Source organism: Neoarius graeffei, chromosome 22 (genome assembly GCF_027579695.1).
Source record: "Neoarius graeffei isolate fNeoGra1 chromosome 22, fNeoGra1.pri, whole genome shotgun sequence".
NCBI classification, from domain to species: Eukaryota; Metazoa; Chordata; class Actinopteri; order Siluriformes; family Ariidae; genus Neoarius; species Neoarius graeffei.
The window spans coordinates 42,258,057-42,279,535 of NC_083590.1; the positions used below are offsets into that span (position 1 = coordinate 42,258,057).

Consider the following 21,479-nt stretch of genomic DNA (forward strand, 5'->3'; position numbering starts at 1 on the left):
GAGAAGGTGGGTCATGCAGCAAGACAAAGACCCTAAGCACACAAATCGTTCTACCAAAGAATGGTTAAAGAAGAATAAAGTTAATGTTTTGGAATGGCCAAGTCAAAGTCCTGACCTTAATCCAAATGAAATGTTGTGGAAGGACCTGAAGTGAGCAGTTCATGTGAGGAAACCCACCAACATCCCAGAGCTGAAGCTGTTCTGTATGGAGGAACGGGCTAAAATTTCTCCAAGCCAGTGGGCAGGACTGATCAACAGTTAACAGAAACGTTTAGCTGCAGTTATTGCTGCACAAGGGGGTCACACCAGATACTGAAAGCAAAGGTTCACATACTTTTGCCACTCACAGATATGTAATACTGGATCATTTTCCTCAATAAATAAATGACCAAGTATAATATTTTTGTCTCATTTGTTTATCTACTTTTAGGACTTGTGTGAAAATCTGATGTTTTAGGTCATATTTATGCAGAGATATAGAAAATTCTAAAGGGCTCACAAACTTTCAAGCACCACTGTGGTTTTTTTTTTTCTTCCCCTATCTGGTTTGGCTGCCGATTCTACTTTTTTTTTTAAACAAAATTATATATATAAAATTTATGATGTAGAATAAAATACTGAACATTTATCAATTTTATTCCCTATTTATGAACTCAAAACCTCCTCCATTTACTAAGAGGAAATGAGGATGCCACAGTAGAACTGAAAGATGATGAGAGCGATAACCTATAGCAGCACAAGATGTTAAAAGGCAGAGTTCCTATGCAAAGTGCATAAAGTTTACCAAGTCTGTGCGTGCTTTCTGTCACCTGCTTCACAAGACAATTAGTCAAGACAATCTGCCTGATGGTAAAACTGTTTCTACTAAATGTTAATAAAATGGAGTAAAATTAAGTATAACACAAAGCTGCAAATTATTTGTTCACGTGTACAGAGAGAATGAAACCTTACTCAAGTATTCTCATCAGTATCATATTTTAAACTGTGTATGTTACAATAAGATATCAAAATTTAACTATGCAAAGGACATGACAGTGTTGAGAGTCCATCATATTCTGTTCAAGATGAATGTTGAGATATCAATAAGATCTGCCCAGCTTTATCTGCACATGGGTATTTTTAGAGGGTCCTGACAGACTTACTTTGCGTTTCAGTTTATGCTCCTGGATGTAGCTCGAGTCCTCCTTCTCCAGATCCTCGAAATTCAAATCTCTCTCCTGCAGTCGTCTGATCTCATCACGATAAACCTTCAGCAAGTTCTCCAAGTATGCTATCTGAGAGAGAGAGAGAGAGAGAGAGAGAGAGAGAGAAAATGAATTTGGTGAAAAGTCTTTGACGTTGTACCGATTATACTGCATGGATGTGCTGTTTGGGGTTCACTCAATCCACATAACTACACTAGATGAAACACTGAAAACCCAAGAGCTCTGGCCTAAAACCAGTCCCCTCCATCAGCTGGTCCTGAGACTTACCAACACACTAACCCCTAACACACAGCAGTCTCAGAGTATTCAGTGTAGGTGTAATTATGCTTATGTGTATGTAGATTGGTGTCAAGTGATCAATCTTTAATAATTAAATTGAATCAATCCCATTGAATCATTTAATTTGACTCATCTGAATTGAATCATACCATGGAATCAGTCTCATTGAATCGTTTGAAATGAATCATTCAGTGAATCATCTAGTCTAATCATCTAGTGAATCATCTAGTGAATCATACCAGTATTTGATATAACTCAGAATTTTGATCACTTACCAGGCTGCATCCAATATTCATATACACCTTAATAGTTCTTTTGCGATGTGGGCGACTTCAGAAGTATCGAAACAGCAGACAGACACCAGACAAAATTATAATAATAATAATGGAATTTATTATAACAAAGATAAAAAGTAAAAATAAAAGGGAAAAAAAGAAATTTGAATAACTGAATGGCAGCAGAATGAAATGTTCTATGAACAGAATGCGTGTGTGTGTGTGTGTGTGTGTGTGTGTGTGTGTGTGTAAGCAGATTTAGCTTTGTAGGCTAACTAGACAAAGGGAGTGCTAGCTACCATGTGCTTTCCAAGTGATTAGCTTTGTAGGCTAACTGGACAAAGGAAAGGAGGAGGGTTTGCCACATGTTTAAGGCCTAGTGGGTGTGTGTTAAAATTAAAGTTAACAATTAAAATACATTCAAACGGTCATCCGTGGTACACACACATACACACATATATATATATATACATATATATATATATATATATATATATATATATATATATACACACATATATATATATATACACACACACACATTATATATATATATATATATATATATATATATATATAGAGAGAGAGAGAGAGAGAGAGAGAGAGAGAGAGAGAGAGAGAGATAGCTTTAAATGTAAGCACAGGAGAATTTGCTATAAAGGTTGAATTGAATCAGGACTCAGGATATTATCTAAAGCTGAGATACAGGCCTAGTATGGAGACAAAAGAGAGGAGGAGGGGTTTGCCACGTGTTTAAGGCCTAGTCTGGAGACAAAAGCTCTTCCAGACCGCTCACCCCTAGCTCTATTGAGGTATTTCACCTGACGTCACAGGGTCACGTGACGCCCCGGTGTCCGCCATTTTGGACGGCAAGCTAGCTAATGTCAACAACAGTAGCTTGGTATGTTACTGTAGCAATGTTTATGTTCAGTCATTTGGATGACTGTTAAAACCTTTCAGTCTCAAGTTTTTCCTTTACTGGATTTACTAGTTTACTGAGCCAGCCAGCCCCGGAGCGCCGGCCGGCCCGCCCCGGAGAGCCCTCCGGGGAGCGCTAGCCAGCCCGCCCCGGAGCGCGCTCAGTAAACTAGTAAATACAGTAAAGGAAAAACTTATAACGGGCCATGTCTCAACAGACTAAGAAGTTATTTCAATGACATTTAATAACATTTTGTTTATCCTGAGGACCGAAAGTAAATGAAAATGTGAATAAACCTTAGCTGTCAGTGAACAATCCTGGTGGAAGCAGGTAAACGTCGTTCTCTAAGCCTGCTAACCTCAATTTTTGCAAATACCTCTCCCTCTGCTCGCCCTGTAAATGCCCTACGTCGCTGGATAGTGAAGGGGTTTTCTGCATCTTGCTCCTTTTTCTTTTATGTTTTTCGTTTGTCGCCTTCCTCGCATTCAAACTGATTCGAGCCGTGCCGTCCAAAATGGCAGCGTCACATGACTTGGTCACGTGAGTGAAATACCTCAATAGTATTATTCAATTTACTGAAATCTTGATGAGGTCAAGATATGTGTGAGTAATGAAATTAGGATGTTAGGAAGGAGACAGAGAGAACAGGCAAAAACTTACTGATTAACCAATTTAAAATCAACAATAACAAATTATAAAAATTAAAATTCAGTGTGCACACTTCATTTCCTGCATATAACTTCACACTAAGTGAATAACTAATTTCTAAAACTAGTCTTATTGCCCAATGCCAGTCTTACTTCAAAAGTCTCGTCTTTTGAAGAAAGCAGAGTCTTCCTGGAGCTTTGGAAAAACTTCTGTAAGGAGGAGAGGAGGTTCTTTGAAGAGGCTTCGTAGCTCGTGAGAAGAAGAGCTCTGTTCAGCACCGTGCACGGGTTCAGAAGGGTCCAGCCGCTTCCCGAACAGATGAAAAACAAAGGAAAACTGCCTTTTGCTTGCAGTTTTCGTATGTACTTAAAAGAATAATTGAAAACCGGTTTATAACTCGCCTGAGTTAAAGGGCGCGTGTTTCCGGAGTCTACCGTGATCAAGGGTAAATAGAACGGGGAAACGCGCTGAAGTGTGGATCTTGCAAGAAAGAGTTGTGGTTTCGGACGGTCCGATGGTGAGTGTCTCTTTATGGTCTGTTCCTCGCTGAGTTCAGACACCAGAGATAACAAAATTGAGTCTTCCAAGCATTTTTGAAGATCATGGAGGAGGTGATGTAAGTGATCCCGCCCAGGCGTGACGTAGGTCAACGCGGAAGTTGGCTGGGAGTTGTAGTTCTTAGACACAAGATGGAGCATGGTACCTACATTCCCCCTTTTGGTCTCGGGGGTATGACGGAGTCGTAGCACTGAGAGCACCGTATCGTACCATTGCCGTGTCCATAGTCCTTGAGGTAGACTTGTTCTGTACAGTTCATGGTGTCCTGTGAAGACTGTGTAAACTTGTGAGTTCCAGTGAGACAGTTGGAGGTAGAGACATTTGGGCATATAACCACTATAGGCACTTGGGCATATAATCACCATAGGCACTTGGGCATATAATCACTAACTAGATTAAGGTTACCTCAAAATTCAAACAGTGAACACTACATACAGTTGTGTTCAAAATAATAGCAGTGTGTTTAAAAACGTGAGTAAAGCTCAAAATCCTTATAATAGTTTTTATTTCCATGCATTGGGAACACTGCACATTATATTCTACATCAAAACATGAAGAAAAATGTATCAATATTTTAATTACTTTACAGAAAATGAAGAAAAATGAACATTGGGCTCTTCAAAAAAATAGCAGTGTCTGCATTTTTCATTACAAACTCCAAATATTTACTGTATAAACTGAAAAAATCTTAAGGATTTAGTATTCCTGTGAATCACTAAACTAATATTTAGTTGTATAACCACGGTTTCTGAGAACTTCTGGCACCTGTGAACAGGTATTCCAGCCCAGGATGATTTGACAACATTCCACAATTCCTCTGCATTTCTTGGTTTTGCCTCAGAAACAGCATTTTTGATGTCACCCCACAAGTTTTCCATCGGATTAAGGTCCGGGGACTGGGCTGGACACCCCATAACTTTCATTTTGTTGGTCTTGAACCCTGATGCTGCTCGCTTACTGGTGTGTTTGGGGTCGTTGTCTTGTTGAAACACCCATTTCAAGGGCATTTCCTCTTCAGCATAAGGCAACATGACCTCCTCAAGTATTCTGATATATGCAAACTGATCCATGATCCCTGGTATGCGATAAATGGGCCCAACATCATAGTAAGAGAAACATCCCCATATCATGATGCTTGCACCACCATGCTTCACTGTCTTCAGAGTGTACTGTGGCTTGAATTCAGTGTTTGGGGGTCGTCTGAAAAACTGTCTGCGGCTTTTGGACCCAAAAAGAACAATTTTACTTTCATCAGTCCACAAAATGTTTTTCCATTTCTCTTTAGGCCAGTCGATGTGTTCTTTGGCAAATTGTATCCTCTTCAGCACGTCTTTTTTTTTTTTTTTAACAGTGGAACTTTGCAGGAGCTTCTTGCCGATAGATTAGCTTCACACAGGCATTTTCTAATTGTCACAGTACTCACAGGTAACTTCAGACCGTCTTTGATCACCCTGGAGCTGATCATTGGCTGAGTCTTTGCCATTCTGGCTATTCTTCGATCCATTCAAATGGTAGTCTTCTGTTTTCTTCCATGTCTCTCTGGTTTTGCTGTCCATTTTAAAGCACTGGAGATCATTTTAGCTGAGCAGCCCATCATTTTCTGCACTTCTTTACAGTACAAGTTTTACCTCTCCAATCAACATTTTAATCAAAGCACACTGTTCTTCTGAACAATGTCTGGAACGACCCATGTTTCTCAGGTTTTCAGAGAGAAATGGATGTACAACATGTGCTGGCTTCATCCTTAAATTAGGGCCACCTGATTGACATCTGTTTTTTCACAGAATGAATGATCTCACTAATTAAACTCCACACTGCTATTATTTTGAACACGTCCCTTTCACTTAAAGGGTAACAGAGGGCAATATATGGAGTAAATATAACAATAAAACACACATTAACGAACCTTATTCAAGACTTACAAAAGTTTTTTGTTCTAAGGTTGGAAAGTTAGTGTTTTGAAAGTAGCTCGAGCAAACTATTTCCGCAGTTTGAACAGCCCACCATGATATTAATTTTATCCAATCAGAATGCACGTTCATTTTCTCTGCGTAACACTCATGACGTATGTATGTGCCCAGTTGTGTTGGCTCATTGAGGTTGGGAATAGCACATGTGAAATACCTGTTTCTGCCTCTTGCGACGATTTCGCAAGTCCACGGGTGGCGCCTATCTCATTGCAGCAAATAAATTCTGCTGGACTCGTGAGCAACTCCACGTTACATTTTCCGCACGAGCACCACGCCGTGTCACCTGCACGCAGACGCTCTGCCCCACACTCGCCATGCCCATGGTCAGCATCAGTCTCGTCCTCGCCGTCATCCGAGCTTTCTTCTCTTATTTCATCACCGGAGTCGAGAGTACCTCTCCTAGCTATTTTAAGTTTGTTTCTTAAGACAAGGATTTTTTAAGATGTTACCTTGTTGACAGTTTCGGCGAGAATCTTCCGCCTTCTTCAAAACAGTCACCAGATGTGTCCTGGGGGAGCGACCTGACAGCAGGAGGCGTGAACTACCTGTCAAATTGGGCGGGACGTTCACGCCTCCGTAGCGTAACATCAGCTGATAAGGCACGTCACCACTCGACATCTGGTGACTGCTTTGAAGAAGGCGGAAGATTCTCGCCGAAACTGTCAACAAGGTAACATCTTAAAAAATCCTTGTCTTAAGAAACGAACTTAAAATAGCTTTAATAGTTAGACATAATGAACTTCCACTACATAGTACCTCTCCTAGGTTCAAACTGGTACCCTTCTAAGCCATAGCCTGCTTGCAGTGTGTCTTGCGGGATCTCTTCGTATGATTCGACAGAGCTGTCGCTTTCACTTGATGCGCCCGACGCCATGATTACACGCTTATCTCCTCTATTTCGGAGAGTTCCGCTAGTGCAGTGGGTAGCGCTGACGTCACGGTCTTTTAAAAATGGCGACTCTTGTGCAGTTTAGCGTATAAAGTATTATATTTACAATTACCAAGATATTTCGTTGTTTTCTAGTATATAAATTTGATAGAATACTTAAGAATACGTTACTTTGTCACATCAACAACTGTATATATTATATTCGGTACCCCTTTAATTATTCAATTACACAGACTCAGGAGCATGCATATCATGAATGTTTGGTCTATTGGTTTTCTATGACTCTACTACACCTACTGGTAAATTATTTGCCATGTAGTAATATAATTTCCACCAAAAACAGTGATTGATCTGGTTAGTCGTGTTGGACTGCTATTATTTTGAACACAAGTGTATATACTTCATTAAACAGTGAACACTACATATATACTTCATTTCCTACTCAAAGGAAATAATAAAACAAGAAAAGAGAGGAAGTGGAGTAAAGAAAAGAGGTGTCAGTGTTAGGGTATTAAACCTAATCTTCTGGCAAGGTAATGGCAGCAGGTGGTTTGGCCAGAAAGCGTGCGCTACTGTGGCCAAAGCTGTCAGGGACGCAGACCCCCTTATCCAGCTTGGCGTATAGTATCGCTATTCGTTTGTGTAGCATGCATGCAATGCCAGCGGTTAAGACCCAGCCACTGAGAAGAAGTCCCAAAACAATCAGATTTATGGTAAATTCTAGGTCAGGTGACTCTCTAACCCGGTTTTGGGAGACTATGGTCGAAATTCCATTCTGACCTAAACTAAATTTCACCGTTTGTCCCTTCAACCAGCAGTTGCTGTTGGAGGGTGTTACTGATCTCAAGATCATAACCTTCGAATGCATCTATCATCTCAATCTCCAAATCGTACCTGTCAGTACTAAGATGGTGTAGGGTGATGTCACCTATGTGAATGGTGGCTCCCTGTGGTACACTAAGGAACACCGTTTGGTTTGGGATTTTCATTCCTGTGGCTGTGTGGTGCTGGTTGTATGACATCAAGACTTCAGTTTTTGGAGTGTTAACAACCCACCGACTACCAGCTCTCTCTACTCTAGTTTCCATATCCTCGTCCTTTGTGGATATTTGACCTACACACTTTTGTTCGGGCGCTTTCGCCCTCAATCCACACAGGCGATCTGTAGTGTCTCTAATGAATGGGTTGCTTGGGCAAACCCAGTGGATGTCTTTAGTGGAGGTGCACATCTCTAGGTTGGGAATAAAGTAGACAGAGGGGTTGTCGTCATGGTATGCTACCATGGGTGGTGTCTGTATGTGTATACGGACATTGTTTTTCCAGAAACCCACATTGAGGACAGACTTGAGTCTATACATGTTGTTTTTCTCAATGATGGGTAGATTTAGTATGAAACCTATCTCTAAATCTTGTGGACTCACAAAAATGGGGATAGCACTGCCAAGACTATAGGCCAGGTGTATTTGCGAGGAATGCATGTTAGTAGTAGTAGTGGATTTTAGTATATTCTCCACCAAGTTAAGGGGTGTGAGATACGATGGGACCTTGCCACTACTCAGGGAACTGATCGAATCACCAACTTCTCTAAGCAGGTCTTGCATTAAATCCCTTACTACTCTGACGTATTTGATCTCGTTCTTGATTATTTCGGCCAATTTGTCTACGGTCTGCATAGTAGTGCTATAGATTAGATCAGTATGCATGTTAACGGTTAGTATAGTTCCCTGCAGGGATTTGCCTAAGCCCTGCAGCTCTTCTTGTTGGGCAAGCAGTTTCTCTCAGATCTCTGGCATTTCCTTTTGCAGAATGCTAACTTCTCTTTTCAGCGTACTCAAACTGACTGAGTTGGCTGCAGAGAGACCAATAGAGAACAAGGACCCAATGGCAGATGCACCGATAATTAAACCCCCGAGGAACCTTTTCTGACGCGTTTTACCGCTCAGCTCTTCCTCGGTGACTATGAATTTTTGTAACTGTTCTAGCATATGGGTAGTGGTGCGTCTAGTGTGTCCAACTACATTAGATATCTCGCCATTTGGTCCGTTATCATTGATCGAAGGTAGCAGTGACTTGAGGTGTTTGCGGTATACGGCCCATGGGTCTAGTCGGGCGTATACTCGTTGAGTGTGGATGCGACAGTTTGTAAGAAGGAGCCCAGGAGTCTCCTGCAGGATGATGCCAGCTGGGGGGGCCAGGCTCCACCACCTCACTTGACTGACTCAGTTGTAAGGTAAGGAGGATGCACAGGATTCCGAGGGAGTCCATTGTGTAACATACAGAAGGGTTTTTTTTTTATTTTATTGGGTTGGTAAATGTGATTGGGGATGTTAGTATACGCTTAAGGGTGAGTGAGGCATACAAGCTGGGTGGCCTGGATGGGCCTAACTATTGTCTATCCCCTTTTGGAATGAGGACTGTTCAAAAGGTTTGATTTGATTGCTATGAACCCATCGGTAGGAGGGCGTCTGATTAGGCCTGGATGTCCTAACGCGGTACGCAATGGGGGACAGTTTTCCCACGATTTCGAAAGGTCCCGACCAGTGGGGTAGGAACTTCTTTGAGACCCCTACCGGCTTGGTAAAATTGAAGTAGAGGACTTTGTCGCCTATTTGGTATTCGTGATGGGAGACTTTCCGATCGTAGTAGGCCTTTTGTCCCTTCACGCTCGTTTCAAGATTCTTTTGGGCCCATGCAAAGGTGGATTGTAGGTGGCGTTGTAGGTCAACGACGTATTGATGTGCGGTGTATGCAGTGGGGACGCTCATGTCCTCTGGTCTGTATAGGAGATGCAGTGGGAGAACCATTTCTCGCCCAGTCATCATCTCAAAAGGTGTGACTCCAGTGGTGCGATGAGGGGTGGACCTGATGGCCATTAGCACCAAGGGAAGTTTCACATCCCAATCTTTACCATGGTGGGTGACATACTTTCGCAGTATGCTCTCAATGGTTTGATTGGCTCGTTCAACCTGACCAGAGGATTGAGGGTGGTTAGCGACATGGAATTTCGCCTCAACGCCTAACATGTTCCACAGCGCAGCCATTACACCAGCAGTGAAATGGGTGCCCTTGTCTGAGTCGATGGATAGAGGAAAGCCCCAACGGCTGAACACATGGTTCATGAGAAGGAGAGCAGTAGTTTCTGCAGTATCATTAGGGGCTGGTAGACATTCTATCCATTTTGTGAAAGCGCATGTGACGGTAAGGAGGTATTTGTTACCCTGGGAGGATTTTGGGACCGGACCGATCCAGTTCATTTGGAGGTTGGACCAGGGAAAGGTAATTCCGCAACTTTGCAGGGGAGCTCTATTTAGCGGTTTGGACGGGCGAAATTGACAACAGACCAGGCATCCTTGGACATACTCGGTTATGTCTTTGATCATGAGAGGCCAATAGACTATTGGCTGGAGGGTCTTGTAGGTGGCCCTAGCGCTCCTATGGCCTCCACATGGACTGTCATGAGCATATTGCAAGACAATCCCCCTGTGGTCCATGGGGACAACCCAGCGGGGTGGTCCCTGGCCACGAGGCACGTACACCAGGAGCCCTTTTTCAAGCTTCAGGCAGTGCTGGAGGTTATGGAGGTGTTTCAGGTCTTTTGACTGTTTTAGCGCCACTTCTGATATGGGAAATGCCCTTGGGTCCGTAAGAAAGCTGCGAATCTGGCTGATATTTGGGTCCCTGTTCTGCATAGTTACCAGGTCTAGTCTAAGCAGATTTAGCTTTGTAGGCTAACTAGACAAAGGGAGTGCTAGCTACCATGTGCTTTCCAAGTGATTAGCTTTGTAGGCTAACTGGACAAAGGAAAGGAGGAGGGGTTTGCCACGTGTTTAAGGCCTAGTGGATGTGTGTTAAAATTAAAGTTAACAATTAAAATACATTCAAACGGTCATCCGTGGTACACATATATATATATATATATATATATATATATATATATATATATATATACACACACATATATATATATATATATATACACACACATATATATATATATATATATATATATATATATATATATATATATATATATATATATACACACACACACACACACACACACACACGTGTGTGTGTGTGTGTGTATATATATATATATATATATATATATATATATATATATATATATACACACACACACATTATATATATATGGCTTTAAATGTAAGCACAGGAGAATTTGCTATAAAGGTTGAATTGAATCAGGACTCAGGATATTATCTAAAGCTGAGATACAGGCCTAGTATGGAGACAAAAGAGAGGAGGAGGGGTTTGCCACGTGTTTAAGGCCTAGTCTGGAGACAAAAGCTCTTCCAGACCGCTCACCCCTAGCTCTATGGACCCTTTTCACGTGACGTCACGACAAACGCGGCCGCCATTTTGGACGTGTACTACCAGTAGTTTACCACAGCCAACATTGAGGAACGGCAGCAAAGAAAGTTTTTACTTTCAGCAAGACTTCCATCATGCCACCATATTGTTGTGCACCTGGATGTAGTAACCATCAACAAACAAGGCAAGGTTTATCATTTTATCGGATCCCGACGGAGAAGATGGATAGCGGCCATTAACAGATTGGCAGCCCTCGGCATACCAGCGCTTGTGTAGTGACCACTTTGTTGGAGGTAAGACGAATAAAATTAGCCAGAAAAGGCATTACATTGCTGTTAACATTCTGTGGCGGCGAGTGTGTAACCAAATAGGCTAAAATAACCCATTGTAACCTCTTTGTTCTTCTGTAGTAGCTATTGTTGACTAGCTAATGTCAACAAGTAGCTGGTATGTTACTGTAGCAATGTTTACGTTCAGTCATTTGGATGACTGTTAAAACCTTTCAGTCTCAAGTTTTTCCTTTACTGGATTTACCAGTTTACTGTAATTATGATCCGGCAGCTATTTACACCGGATCCAGTATAAATAGCTGCCGGAGCCAACGTCCGAGGTTCCGGAGCGCGCGCCGGCTTGCTCTCCCTCAAATTAAGCAACGCGTGCCGGCTTGCTCTCCCTCAAATTAAGCAGCGCGCGCCGGCTTGCTCCGGAGCAAGCCGGAGCGCGCTCCGTAACCTCGGCCGGAGCACTCCTGGAGCAAGCCGGAGCGCCCTCCGGAACCTCGGCCGGAGCACTCCGGGAGCAAGCCGGAGAGCGCTCCGGAACCTCGGCCGGAGCACTCCGGGAGCAAGCCGGAGAGCGCTCCGGAACCTCGGACGTTGGCATGTATGTGTATGGCGATGGGTTTTTAACGACATAGGTATACAGATCATGTGGGCCGAAGTCAGGTAAAGACTAGGGCTTCGTGTACTTCCGTACGTCAGTGAGCAATCCTGGTGGAAGCAGGTAAACGTCGTTCTCTCAGCCTGCTAACCTCAATTTTTGCAAATACCTCTCCCTCTGCTCGCCCTGTAAATGCCCTACGTCGCTGGATAGTGAAGGTGTTTTCTGCATCTCGCTCCATTTTCTTTTATGTTTTTCGTTTGTCGCCTTCCTCGCATTCAAACTGATTCGAGCCGAAGTCCACTACATGTCCAAAATGGTGGTTGCGTTTACAAAGGTCACGTGACTGAAAAGGGTCCACAATATTATTCAATTTACTGAAATCTTGATGAGGTCAAGATGTGTGAGTAATGAAATTAGGATGTTAGGAAGGAGAGAGAGAACATGCAAAAACTTACTGATTAACCAATTTAAATCAACAATAACAAATGATAAAAATTAAAATTCAGTGTGCACACTTCATTTCCTGCATATAACTTCACACTAAGTGAATAACTAATTTCTAAAACTAGTCTTATTGCCCAATGCCAGTCTTACTTCAAAAGTCTCGTCTTTTGAAGAAAGCAGAGTCTTCCTGGAGCTTTGGAAAAACTTCTGTAAGGAGGAGAGGAGGTTCTTTGAAGAGGCTTCGTAGCTCGTGAGAAGAGCAGCTCTGTTCAGCACTGTGCACGGGTTCAGAAGGGTCCAGCCGCTTCCCGAACAGATGAAAAACAAAGGAAAACTGCCTTTTGCTTGCAGTTTTCGTACGTACTTAAAAGAATAATAATTGAAAACCGGTTTATAACTCGCTTGAGTTAAAGCGCGCGTGTTTCCGGAGTCTACCGTGATCAAGGGTAAACAGAACGGGGAAACGCGCTGAAGTGTGGATCTTGCAAGAAAGAGTCGTGGTTTCGGACGGTCCGATGGTAAGCGTCTCTTTATGGTCTGTTCCTCGCTGAGTTCAGACACCAGAGATAACAAAATTGAGTCTTCCAAGCATTTTTGAAGATCATGGAGGAGGTGATGTAAGTGATCCCGCCCAGGCGTGACGTAGGTCAACGCAGAAGTTGGCTGGGAGTTGTAGTTCTTTGACACAAGATGGCGCATGGTACCTACATCAGCGTATTGGCTAACATTTTTTGAGCACTTGCCACATGCATCAGGCCCGTACATGACTGACTGACTTTTCTTTTAATTTTCATTTCATTTATTTATTTATTTTGACAATTGTTCATAAAGTATTCTTAAGTTCCATATAATTTAACTCCTTTATGTATTAACTAAATGAGTACTAGAAGAAACGAATAGCTCCATGAGATCCCTGTAAGCATGCACCGATACCGATACTGGCATCGGCCCCGATACTCCACTAATATACTCATACTCGTACTTGTCAAACAGTTGCCGATACCATGAACCGATACCAGTGCCGATCCCATGCGCCGATACCAATGTTCCCCGCAGCGCTTTTTGTTCCATTCGAGAGAGAAAAAAAAACTGAAGCATTGTTGAGCTCAGGCTTGAGCATAATATGATAGGCTATACCATGCGCCGATAGTGTTCCGTGAAGTGCCTTTTGCCAGCGTCCGTTCGAGGAAAAAAAAGCCTCTCCCAGGAAAAAAATTGTAAATCTCAAGCATTGAGCGTAGGCTAATTTCGTCAGAAGACAAAAAAAATTGTTCGACAACAACCCATTTTTCCATGACGATGTGTTTGCGTAGTCATGAAACAGTGCCGTCACAACATCTTTCCCCAACACTGTCATTTTAAACATCTCTCCACACTCCACTTCCTTTCGCTGCCATACGCAGATAGGCCTACGCTAAGATCCCCAACGTTGTCCTTTTTTAAGGTTGGCTATTCGCCTAGGTAAGGGTTTTGTAGGACAGGCTACTCACTAACAAACAAATGAAAATCGGATTTTTGTATAGGTGAATCCAACCGGCAGAGTTTTTAAGTACGAGTCCAACCGGGAGAGTTTAAGAGTGAAGAGTGAGAGAGCTTTAAGAAATGGCTGATTGAGTTTTCCAACTTGTTTCAGTTGAGGGCAACGCTAAGACCAAGGAAATTGACGTCCCATCTACAGGTATGGAGCTCCACGAGCACGGGACGCGATGTTGCGAATGGACAGCAACAGCGTCTGCCTAACAAGTTCTGCGACTGAACAAGAGCGTGCTCGAGGCATTCAACTCTCCTGCAGCACACAGCAGGATGTGCGCACATGCACATGAGAGGAGGGGGGGGCATATTTTAGTCTGCATTACTGGCGATGGAAATTAAATAATACATCGTCGCCGGCCGCCACTGTTATCTTGTGCGCTCTCTGTGATGTTGCGATGGTCACTGCTCCTCCCTTTCACGCCCTTGTCTTGTTGCTAAATGTAATTGGAGTAGTTTAAGCGCACCACCAGAACAACCCTTAAGTCAACCAAGACCGCAATGTTGCGGAAGGCCGATGATAGAGGGGGTAAGTGACCAGCGGAGTGAAATGATCACGCTGCATGTGGTAACTCACTGCTCTCTCCTCCCTTCATCAACAATCGGTCTTACATGTTGCAAGAGTGCAAGTCTTTCTTGACTTCGAAAGTTGGACATTGTAATCTAATCCAAATAAATAGCAGCCTTTTTCAGAAATTGCAGCAGCTAAAAATTTAATTCTTTGTGTAGGCTATTTGCAATGAGTGTAGTTTTCTGGGAGTGAATGTTGCGCGACAATCGAGAGAGGTTGCACACGGAAGCGCAGATAGCCTTGTAGTCCACGTTACACTGCCAGCAGACAGCGCCTCTTCATTTCACGGTAGCGCTTCTTTTGCAACATTGTTATGTAGGCCTAGCGCAGCAGCGCTTAGGTTTTGCAACATTATTGTAACAATGTTGCAAAAGATAAGCGCTACCGTGAAGAGGCGCTGTGTGACGTGGACTCAAGGCTACTCTGCGCTTCTGGAGCAGCGGAGATTGTCTATGTGAACCCGTGTGCATGATCACTCCAGTTAGAAAACAACATTCACGGGAAATAGATAAAGTAGGCCTATTAAATATTCAAATGCTGCAATTTTTGAAAAATTATATTTTAATAACATCAACAGTATCGGTATCGGTAGTACTCGGTATCGGCAAGTACTGAAATGATGGTACTCATACTCATATCGGTTTTCACAAATGTGGTATCGGTGCATCTCTAGATCCCTGGTGGGTTTTTTTGGACATCTTTGTAGATAAATCACCCTGTACTATAGACAAACTAGAAAATTTCTGGATCCACCAGTGAGTTCCTTGAAAAAGCTCTCTGATGCATGGATTCTGTATATTTCAATGCCATTTGATAGTACTGTGTTCATTCTTAATCATTTTTTTAAATTGCTCAAATAAATTAATATGATAAACTGCTCAGGTATAGACCCCTTTCACTGACGTCACCCGAAACCAGAAGTAAACAGACCCTGCGCCATTTTGGAAGACCAACAAACTCGTGATAACGGCAGCGGTACCCACGAGAATAAAGTGGAGTGTCAAACGACTTAAACAAACAAATCTGAGCGGTTTTATTTATGATTTATTGGCCCAACAGTAGACTTGAAAGAAACCTGTGAGAGACTTGGCAAAAAACTGTGGATATAATGGACAAGTCTGTGCATGATCTGTGGACACTTTGAGGTAAGCAAACGCAAGAAATTCAGATTTAAAACATGCTAAATTGGCCTCAAGTTGATAACTGTATGAGGAGCAAGCCTCCCAGACTTCTACAATTTAATAATAATAACTATGTGTAGGTTATTCTTAATAACAGCTGTAATATCACGAACCAAGCCACTAACAACATAATTGTAAGCCTGTAGCCCTTTGTAGGCTTTCAAGTCATCAGCAGTGTAGGCACTGGGTGTAAACAACAAATAGTTTACAATGTCTGGGTAGCAAACAGATGGCAGAATTGGTGTCCTCCTTATGTATCTGACACGGAGAAATAATATAAATCGTGCTGCCTACCAGATTACAGTCGTCTGTTTTATTCTATCAGTACTAGTATCACTTACTATACTCATCAATCATAGATTAGTCCAGTACAACATGACCAGCTTGCTTTTTTTCCATTTGACTGTCGCAAGTTTTTTCAGGCTGGTACAGTCAAAAATTGAAAAAAGTCTTGGCATACTAAACTAGTCATCGATTCTACTAGTGTATTAATTGGAGTCGACATGAAAACGTTAGGTAAAAACTTTAAACCAGTACAATCTCTTCTTCAATGTTTCACCAAATGGTTTTATTTATGCAATTTAAAGCTCATAATACTGTATAACTTTGTTCGAATAAAAGCATGGAGCAAAAACATGGCTGAATCCTGAATGACTCCTATTTGTTTAAATAGGGGACTACATAGGCGGCAGAATGTAGTTTCTTTTTCCCTGCCATGGAAGCGCACTTGTATACCGAGGAGGAAAGCAATTTGCATTACAGCCGTGAGGTGGCTCGGCTCGGTTTTCCCTTTCGGGCGCTCTCGTTTTCTGTTAGAATTTGGTAAAGAAAAAAAAAAAAAATTATTTACCAGCTTACCGGGTCCATTAACATAAATCTGACAGCTGACAAGGTCGGGATATAAACGAACTTTTGCGTTAAACTGTGTGCTTGGATTCACATAATTTTTTCTGAGTCTTATCATATGGGTCAAACCCATCAATCACAGCCAGTTTCTCCACATACCATGCCCTTTCTGCAACTGGTAATGTACTCACATAACCAGAATTATCATCCATCGTGTCACTTTACTCTCGCTCGTACTTTGTTTTATATTGTGAGTGCATGTACTTGGTCTTCCAATATGGCGCCTAACAAAATCTCGCGGCGCGGTGACGTCATGTGAAAGGGGTCTATTGCCTCCAATATTTGTTTTACACATCTAGACTTTTTTCCTCCAATAAGAATATATTTCCATGCATAATTTTGTTATTTCATTTTCTGTGTTGACTTACCCTTTTGCTTTGACAGGACTGGCACACTGACCTTGGATGCTGAAAATCTTCAGGACAGGGGTCCTAGATGGGATGACGTTTTTTTTGGAAATAATAATAATAAAAGGGGGGGGGGGGGGGTCTACCACGCTGAACTCATGCTTAAATCGTGATTTACATACCTAATAACATGTACCTCCAACATAATAGTTGGGGCCCCAAAAAAGGATATCTGGCAAGTGCAAGTTGTGCAAATATAGCTTTTCTGTGTAATTTGGTCAAATAAAATGATATCTCCCCACAAGCGGCTCCAGACGAATGCGCCCGAAGTTGACACTCACTGATTTCCGCCATTTCCAGTTTCATTTTACAATGGCAGCCCCCAACATGCACAAGGAAGGAGTTTTTGTCAGATATTTTGTCGAATATTTCTTGGATTTTACATGAATACTAGGTAGGAACCCATCGTTTTGACCACATTCGCTGAGAAAGGCGAGTCTGGAGCGATCTTTACTCACCATTAGATTTCACAACTCGCATTTGGCGAGTGGTTAAACTACATGCTGCTATTCACCAAAGTCTAACTAGAGTCAACCAAATTACTGACCAGGTGAGAAGAGAATATCTGGAGCACTGGGGCAGTCAGAGCCAAAACCCAAACCCAGTCCAGATTACACTGCTATCAGACTCCAGAGTATGAACAGGCAGAGTATCTCTTCACCATCAGAGATATAAAGCAGAGATAGATCCTGAGACACAGGAGAACAGAGACCGTGTGCTCACTGTATGAGTGGTGAGGACGAGACAGAGCTGCACTTCCTCCTCCGCTGTCAAAAATATCAGCAAATAAAAAAAAAAAAATCATCATCTCAGGAGAACACAATGCAGCCATTGCTGTACAGTCTGTCTCAAGAATGTGAGAGTCCAAGGGATAGCCAGACACCAAGTGTCCTCAACACCAGGGATGGTGCGAGGATTTTTCGTTCTGGGTCCAGGGATTCACATGACTGACCAAACTGGGGTCCCCTGGCATTTTTTTGTGGGTCCCAAGTATTTTATATATTTTTAATATATAACAGTCAGCGAGAATTATATTATATATATTTTGCCATACAGTTGCAATGTACAGCCACAATCTTGCCATTTTTTTCCACTGACAAATGCATAGTGTTTTTAGGTCATTCTTTGCGAGTGGTTAACCTGGAATAGAATATAGCTCTTTCACTCATGTTACAGATTTTTGTTTTTCCACGCGGTGTCCGCCATACTGTCGGGTAAACAAAAATGGCCGCGAGAGTTAAAAATGAAAACCGAGACGACCTCAATCAGTACAATCTCCCTGAAACAATAAAAAAAATATATATTTTATATATATATATTTTTTATATATATATATATATATATATATATATATATATATATATATATATATATATTTTTTTTTATATATATATATATATACAGGCATGTGAGAAAATTAGGACACCCCATTAAATAATCAGCTTTTTATTTAGAAATGGTACACATACCAATATCCAGGCATGTTTTTATGTATTTTTCAAAAAGAAAGTGATTTGATTGCAATTTAACAACAAAAATGAACATTGTTTGACAAATCCAAAAAAAGAAAAAAAATAAAGTATGTATTTCAATGGAGGAAAAAGTTAGGACACCCTACCCCCTAGTAGCTAGTGTTGCCCCCTTTGGCTGATATAACTTCAACGAGACGCATTTTGTAGCCTTTTACCAGTCTCTGACATCGATCAGGAGAAAGTTTGGCCCACTCCTCAATGCAGAATTCTTTTAGCTGTGAGATGTTTGAGGGGTGTCTTGCATGTACAGCCCGTTTCAAGTCACCCCACAGCATTTCGATGGGATTAAGATCAGGGCTTTGACTTGGCCATTCCAGGACTCTCCACTTCTTCTTTTTTAGCCAGTCCTTGGTGGATTTGCTGGTATGCTTTGGGTCATTGTCTTGTTGCAGTATCCAGTTACGCTTCAGCTTTAATTTTTTGACAGATGGTTTCACATTTTCTTCAAGCACCCTCTGATACACAGTAGAATTCATGGTGGATTCTATGATGGTGAGTTGGCCAGGTCCTGCTGCAGCAAAGCATCCCCAAACCATGACACTGCCCCCTCCATGCTTTACAGTTGGTATGAGGTTCTTTTCTTGGAAGGCTGTATTTGGTTTACGCCAAACATGTCTTCTGTTCTGGTGTCCAAATAATTCAATTTTAGACTCATCTGTCCAAAGAACCTTATTCCAGAAGTCGTGGTCTTTGTCTATGTTCTCTCTGGCAAACTTCAGTCTGGCCTTGATGTTTTTTTTAGAGAGCAAAGGTTTCTTCCTTGCACACCTCCCATGCAAGTCACACTTGTGCAGTCTCTTTCTGATGGTAGAGTCGTGCACTTTCACATTGACAGTTGCCAGAACCTGCTGTAATTCCCTTGATGACACTTTAGGATTTTTCAGGACCTCTTTGACCATCTTGCGTTCTGCTCTTGGGGTAAACTTGCTCGGACGGCCAGATCTTGGCATGGTGGCAGTTGTTTTAAATGTCCTCCACTTGTAAATAATTTTGCGAATGGTGGAATGGCTAATGTTAAATGCTTTTGAAATCTTTTTGAATCCTTTACCAGAGTCGTAAGCGGCCACAATCTTCTTTCTGAGGGCATCAGGAAGCTCTTTAGACCTCACCATGGCGCTCACCTCAACATCCCAACTGTCAGGGCCACACCAAACTAAATTTGAGGTTTAAATAGGGCAAGGCTCCATTCAAATGCTGGGTAACGATGTACTAATCATGTGCACCTGACGTGATGCACCTGTTTGGGATTTTCAACATTTTAAGAGGGATAATATAGGGGGGTGTCCTAATTTATTCCTCACCAGAAATTGCATTATTTTTTAATTAAATTTTACAGAAAGTTTTAAAAAGGCTTTTCTTATTTTTTTATTGTTTAGTTATATTACTTGGATCCCTCATTTTAATTAAAATTTACATTAAATACCCATATGTCCAAATATATTTTAAAATACACAGGATTTCATGAGGTGTCCTAATTTTTTCACATGCCTGTATATATATATATATATTAATTATACCAGCAGATCAGGTTACACTGAAAAGTTGAAACATGCAGAGCCATATGATGACGACGACGACGGATTCCTCGGGTCCAAGGATCAGTAGGAAGATTGTCGTTGGCAACATTTCTGGTGGCTATATTAACCAATAGTGGACCTGCACAGTCTATTCCAAAAGTGGACATAGAAAACCTTGTGCAGGAGGGCTCTGGCCAACAGCAACTTTCCTCCGAATACACTTGGGTTCAATGGCAGTTTTGCTAACTGATTCAAAGAGGCTGCAGTCTCGATTTAAGGTTTCTCTCCACCTTGCCTTGTCGATATTCACCCAGTCCTTTTCAGGAATTCCTACTGTATACAGCTGACACATAAGCTGGTCCTTAAAACACTTACATGGAGCTCCCCTATCACGCTTCCCCTGACTCAGCTCTGCATAAAACAGTTTTGGGCATTCGAGTGTCATCTATACATGCCAGGTGATTAGCCAACCAAAGCTGTCTTGCCAATAGAATAGCTTTGATACTGGTGATCTTGGCTCATTCAAGGACTTCGCTGTTAGTCTTGTAGTCTTGCCATTTTATTCCCATTATGGAGTGAAGGCACCGCTAATGAAAGCATTCCAGAAGTTTCACGTTTCCGGTACAGAACCCAGGCTTCTGATCCGCAGAGAAGAATTGTGATGAAGACAGGTTTGTACACGAGGATCTTGGTAGAAAGACGGAGAGACTGACTCTCCCAGACACATTTCTGAAGGCAACCTGGATTTGCCGAAGGACAAAAATCATATCAGCTGTTCCTCGATTGGCTCTGAAGCCACACCGACTTTGACAGGTTTTGCGCAGCAAGTGTAAGCTTGTCCAGGATAACTCTTGTAAGTATCTTTCCTGCAATGGACAACAGTGTGATGCCTCTGTAGTTTGGCAAGTCTGATTTCAGGCCTTTATTCTTGTCACAAGATGATGACCAAGTCATGGAGATCTTGTGGTATGACACCTGACTTCCAGCACATCGCAACTAGATCTGTGACCCTTCGAACAAGGGAGTCACCTTCAAGTTTATAGACCTCTGCTGGGATACCATCAACTCCTGGAGCCTTGTGGCACGTCAGCTTGACGATTGTTCCTTTCACTTCTGCTTGATTCGATGGGTTGTCTAGATCAGTCCTAACTGGCTGTTGGGGTATCCTCCTGATTGCCTCTTCTTGAACCTCACGTTTATCACCAAAGATATTTTCATAGTATTCAGTGCAGCAAAGAAGCATGGATTTCTTGTCAGTGAGAAGGCTGTTACCATCTGATGAGCAAAGTGTTGCTACGACCTGATGAGTTGGACTATACATTGCACGCAGAGCCTCATAAAACAAGTATTTCCCATGTCATCATAAAGCTGGGTTTGCTCTTTTAGGTTGACCCACCACTCATTTTGCAATTCCCTCAGCTTGGACTGTACAAT

At 42.1% G+C, this 21,479-nt stretch overlaps 1 protein-coding gene across 4 annotated transcripts in view; it reads right to left on the bottom strand.

Moving 5' to 3' along the window:
- The window catches only part of daxx (death-domain associated protein), a 166,503-nt gene that overhangs the window by 65,242 nt on the left and 79,782 nt on the right, over window positions 1–21,479 (bottom strand). For all 4 annotated transcript variants that reach the window (XM_060904814.1, XM_060904815.1, XM_060904812.1 and 1 more), the window contains one exon: window positions 1,143–1,274. In XM_060904814.1, coding sequence (XP_060760797.1) covers window positions 1,143–1,274 — 132 coding nt within the window. The remainder of the gene's footprint in view (window positions 1–1,142; window positions 1,275–21,479) is intronic.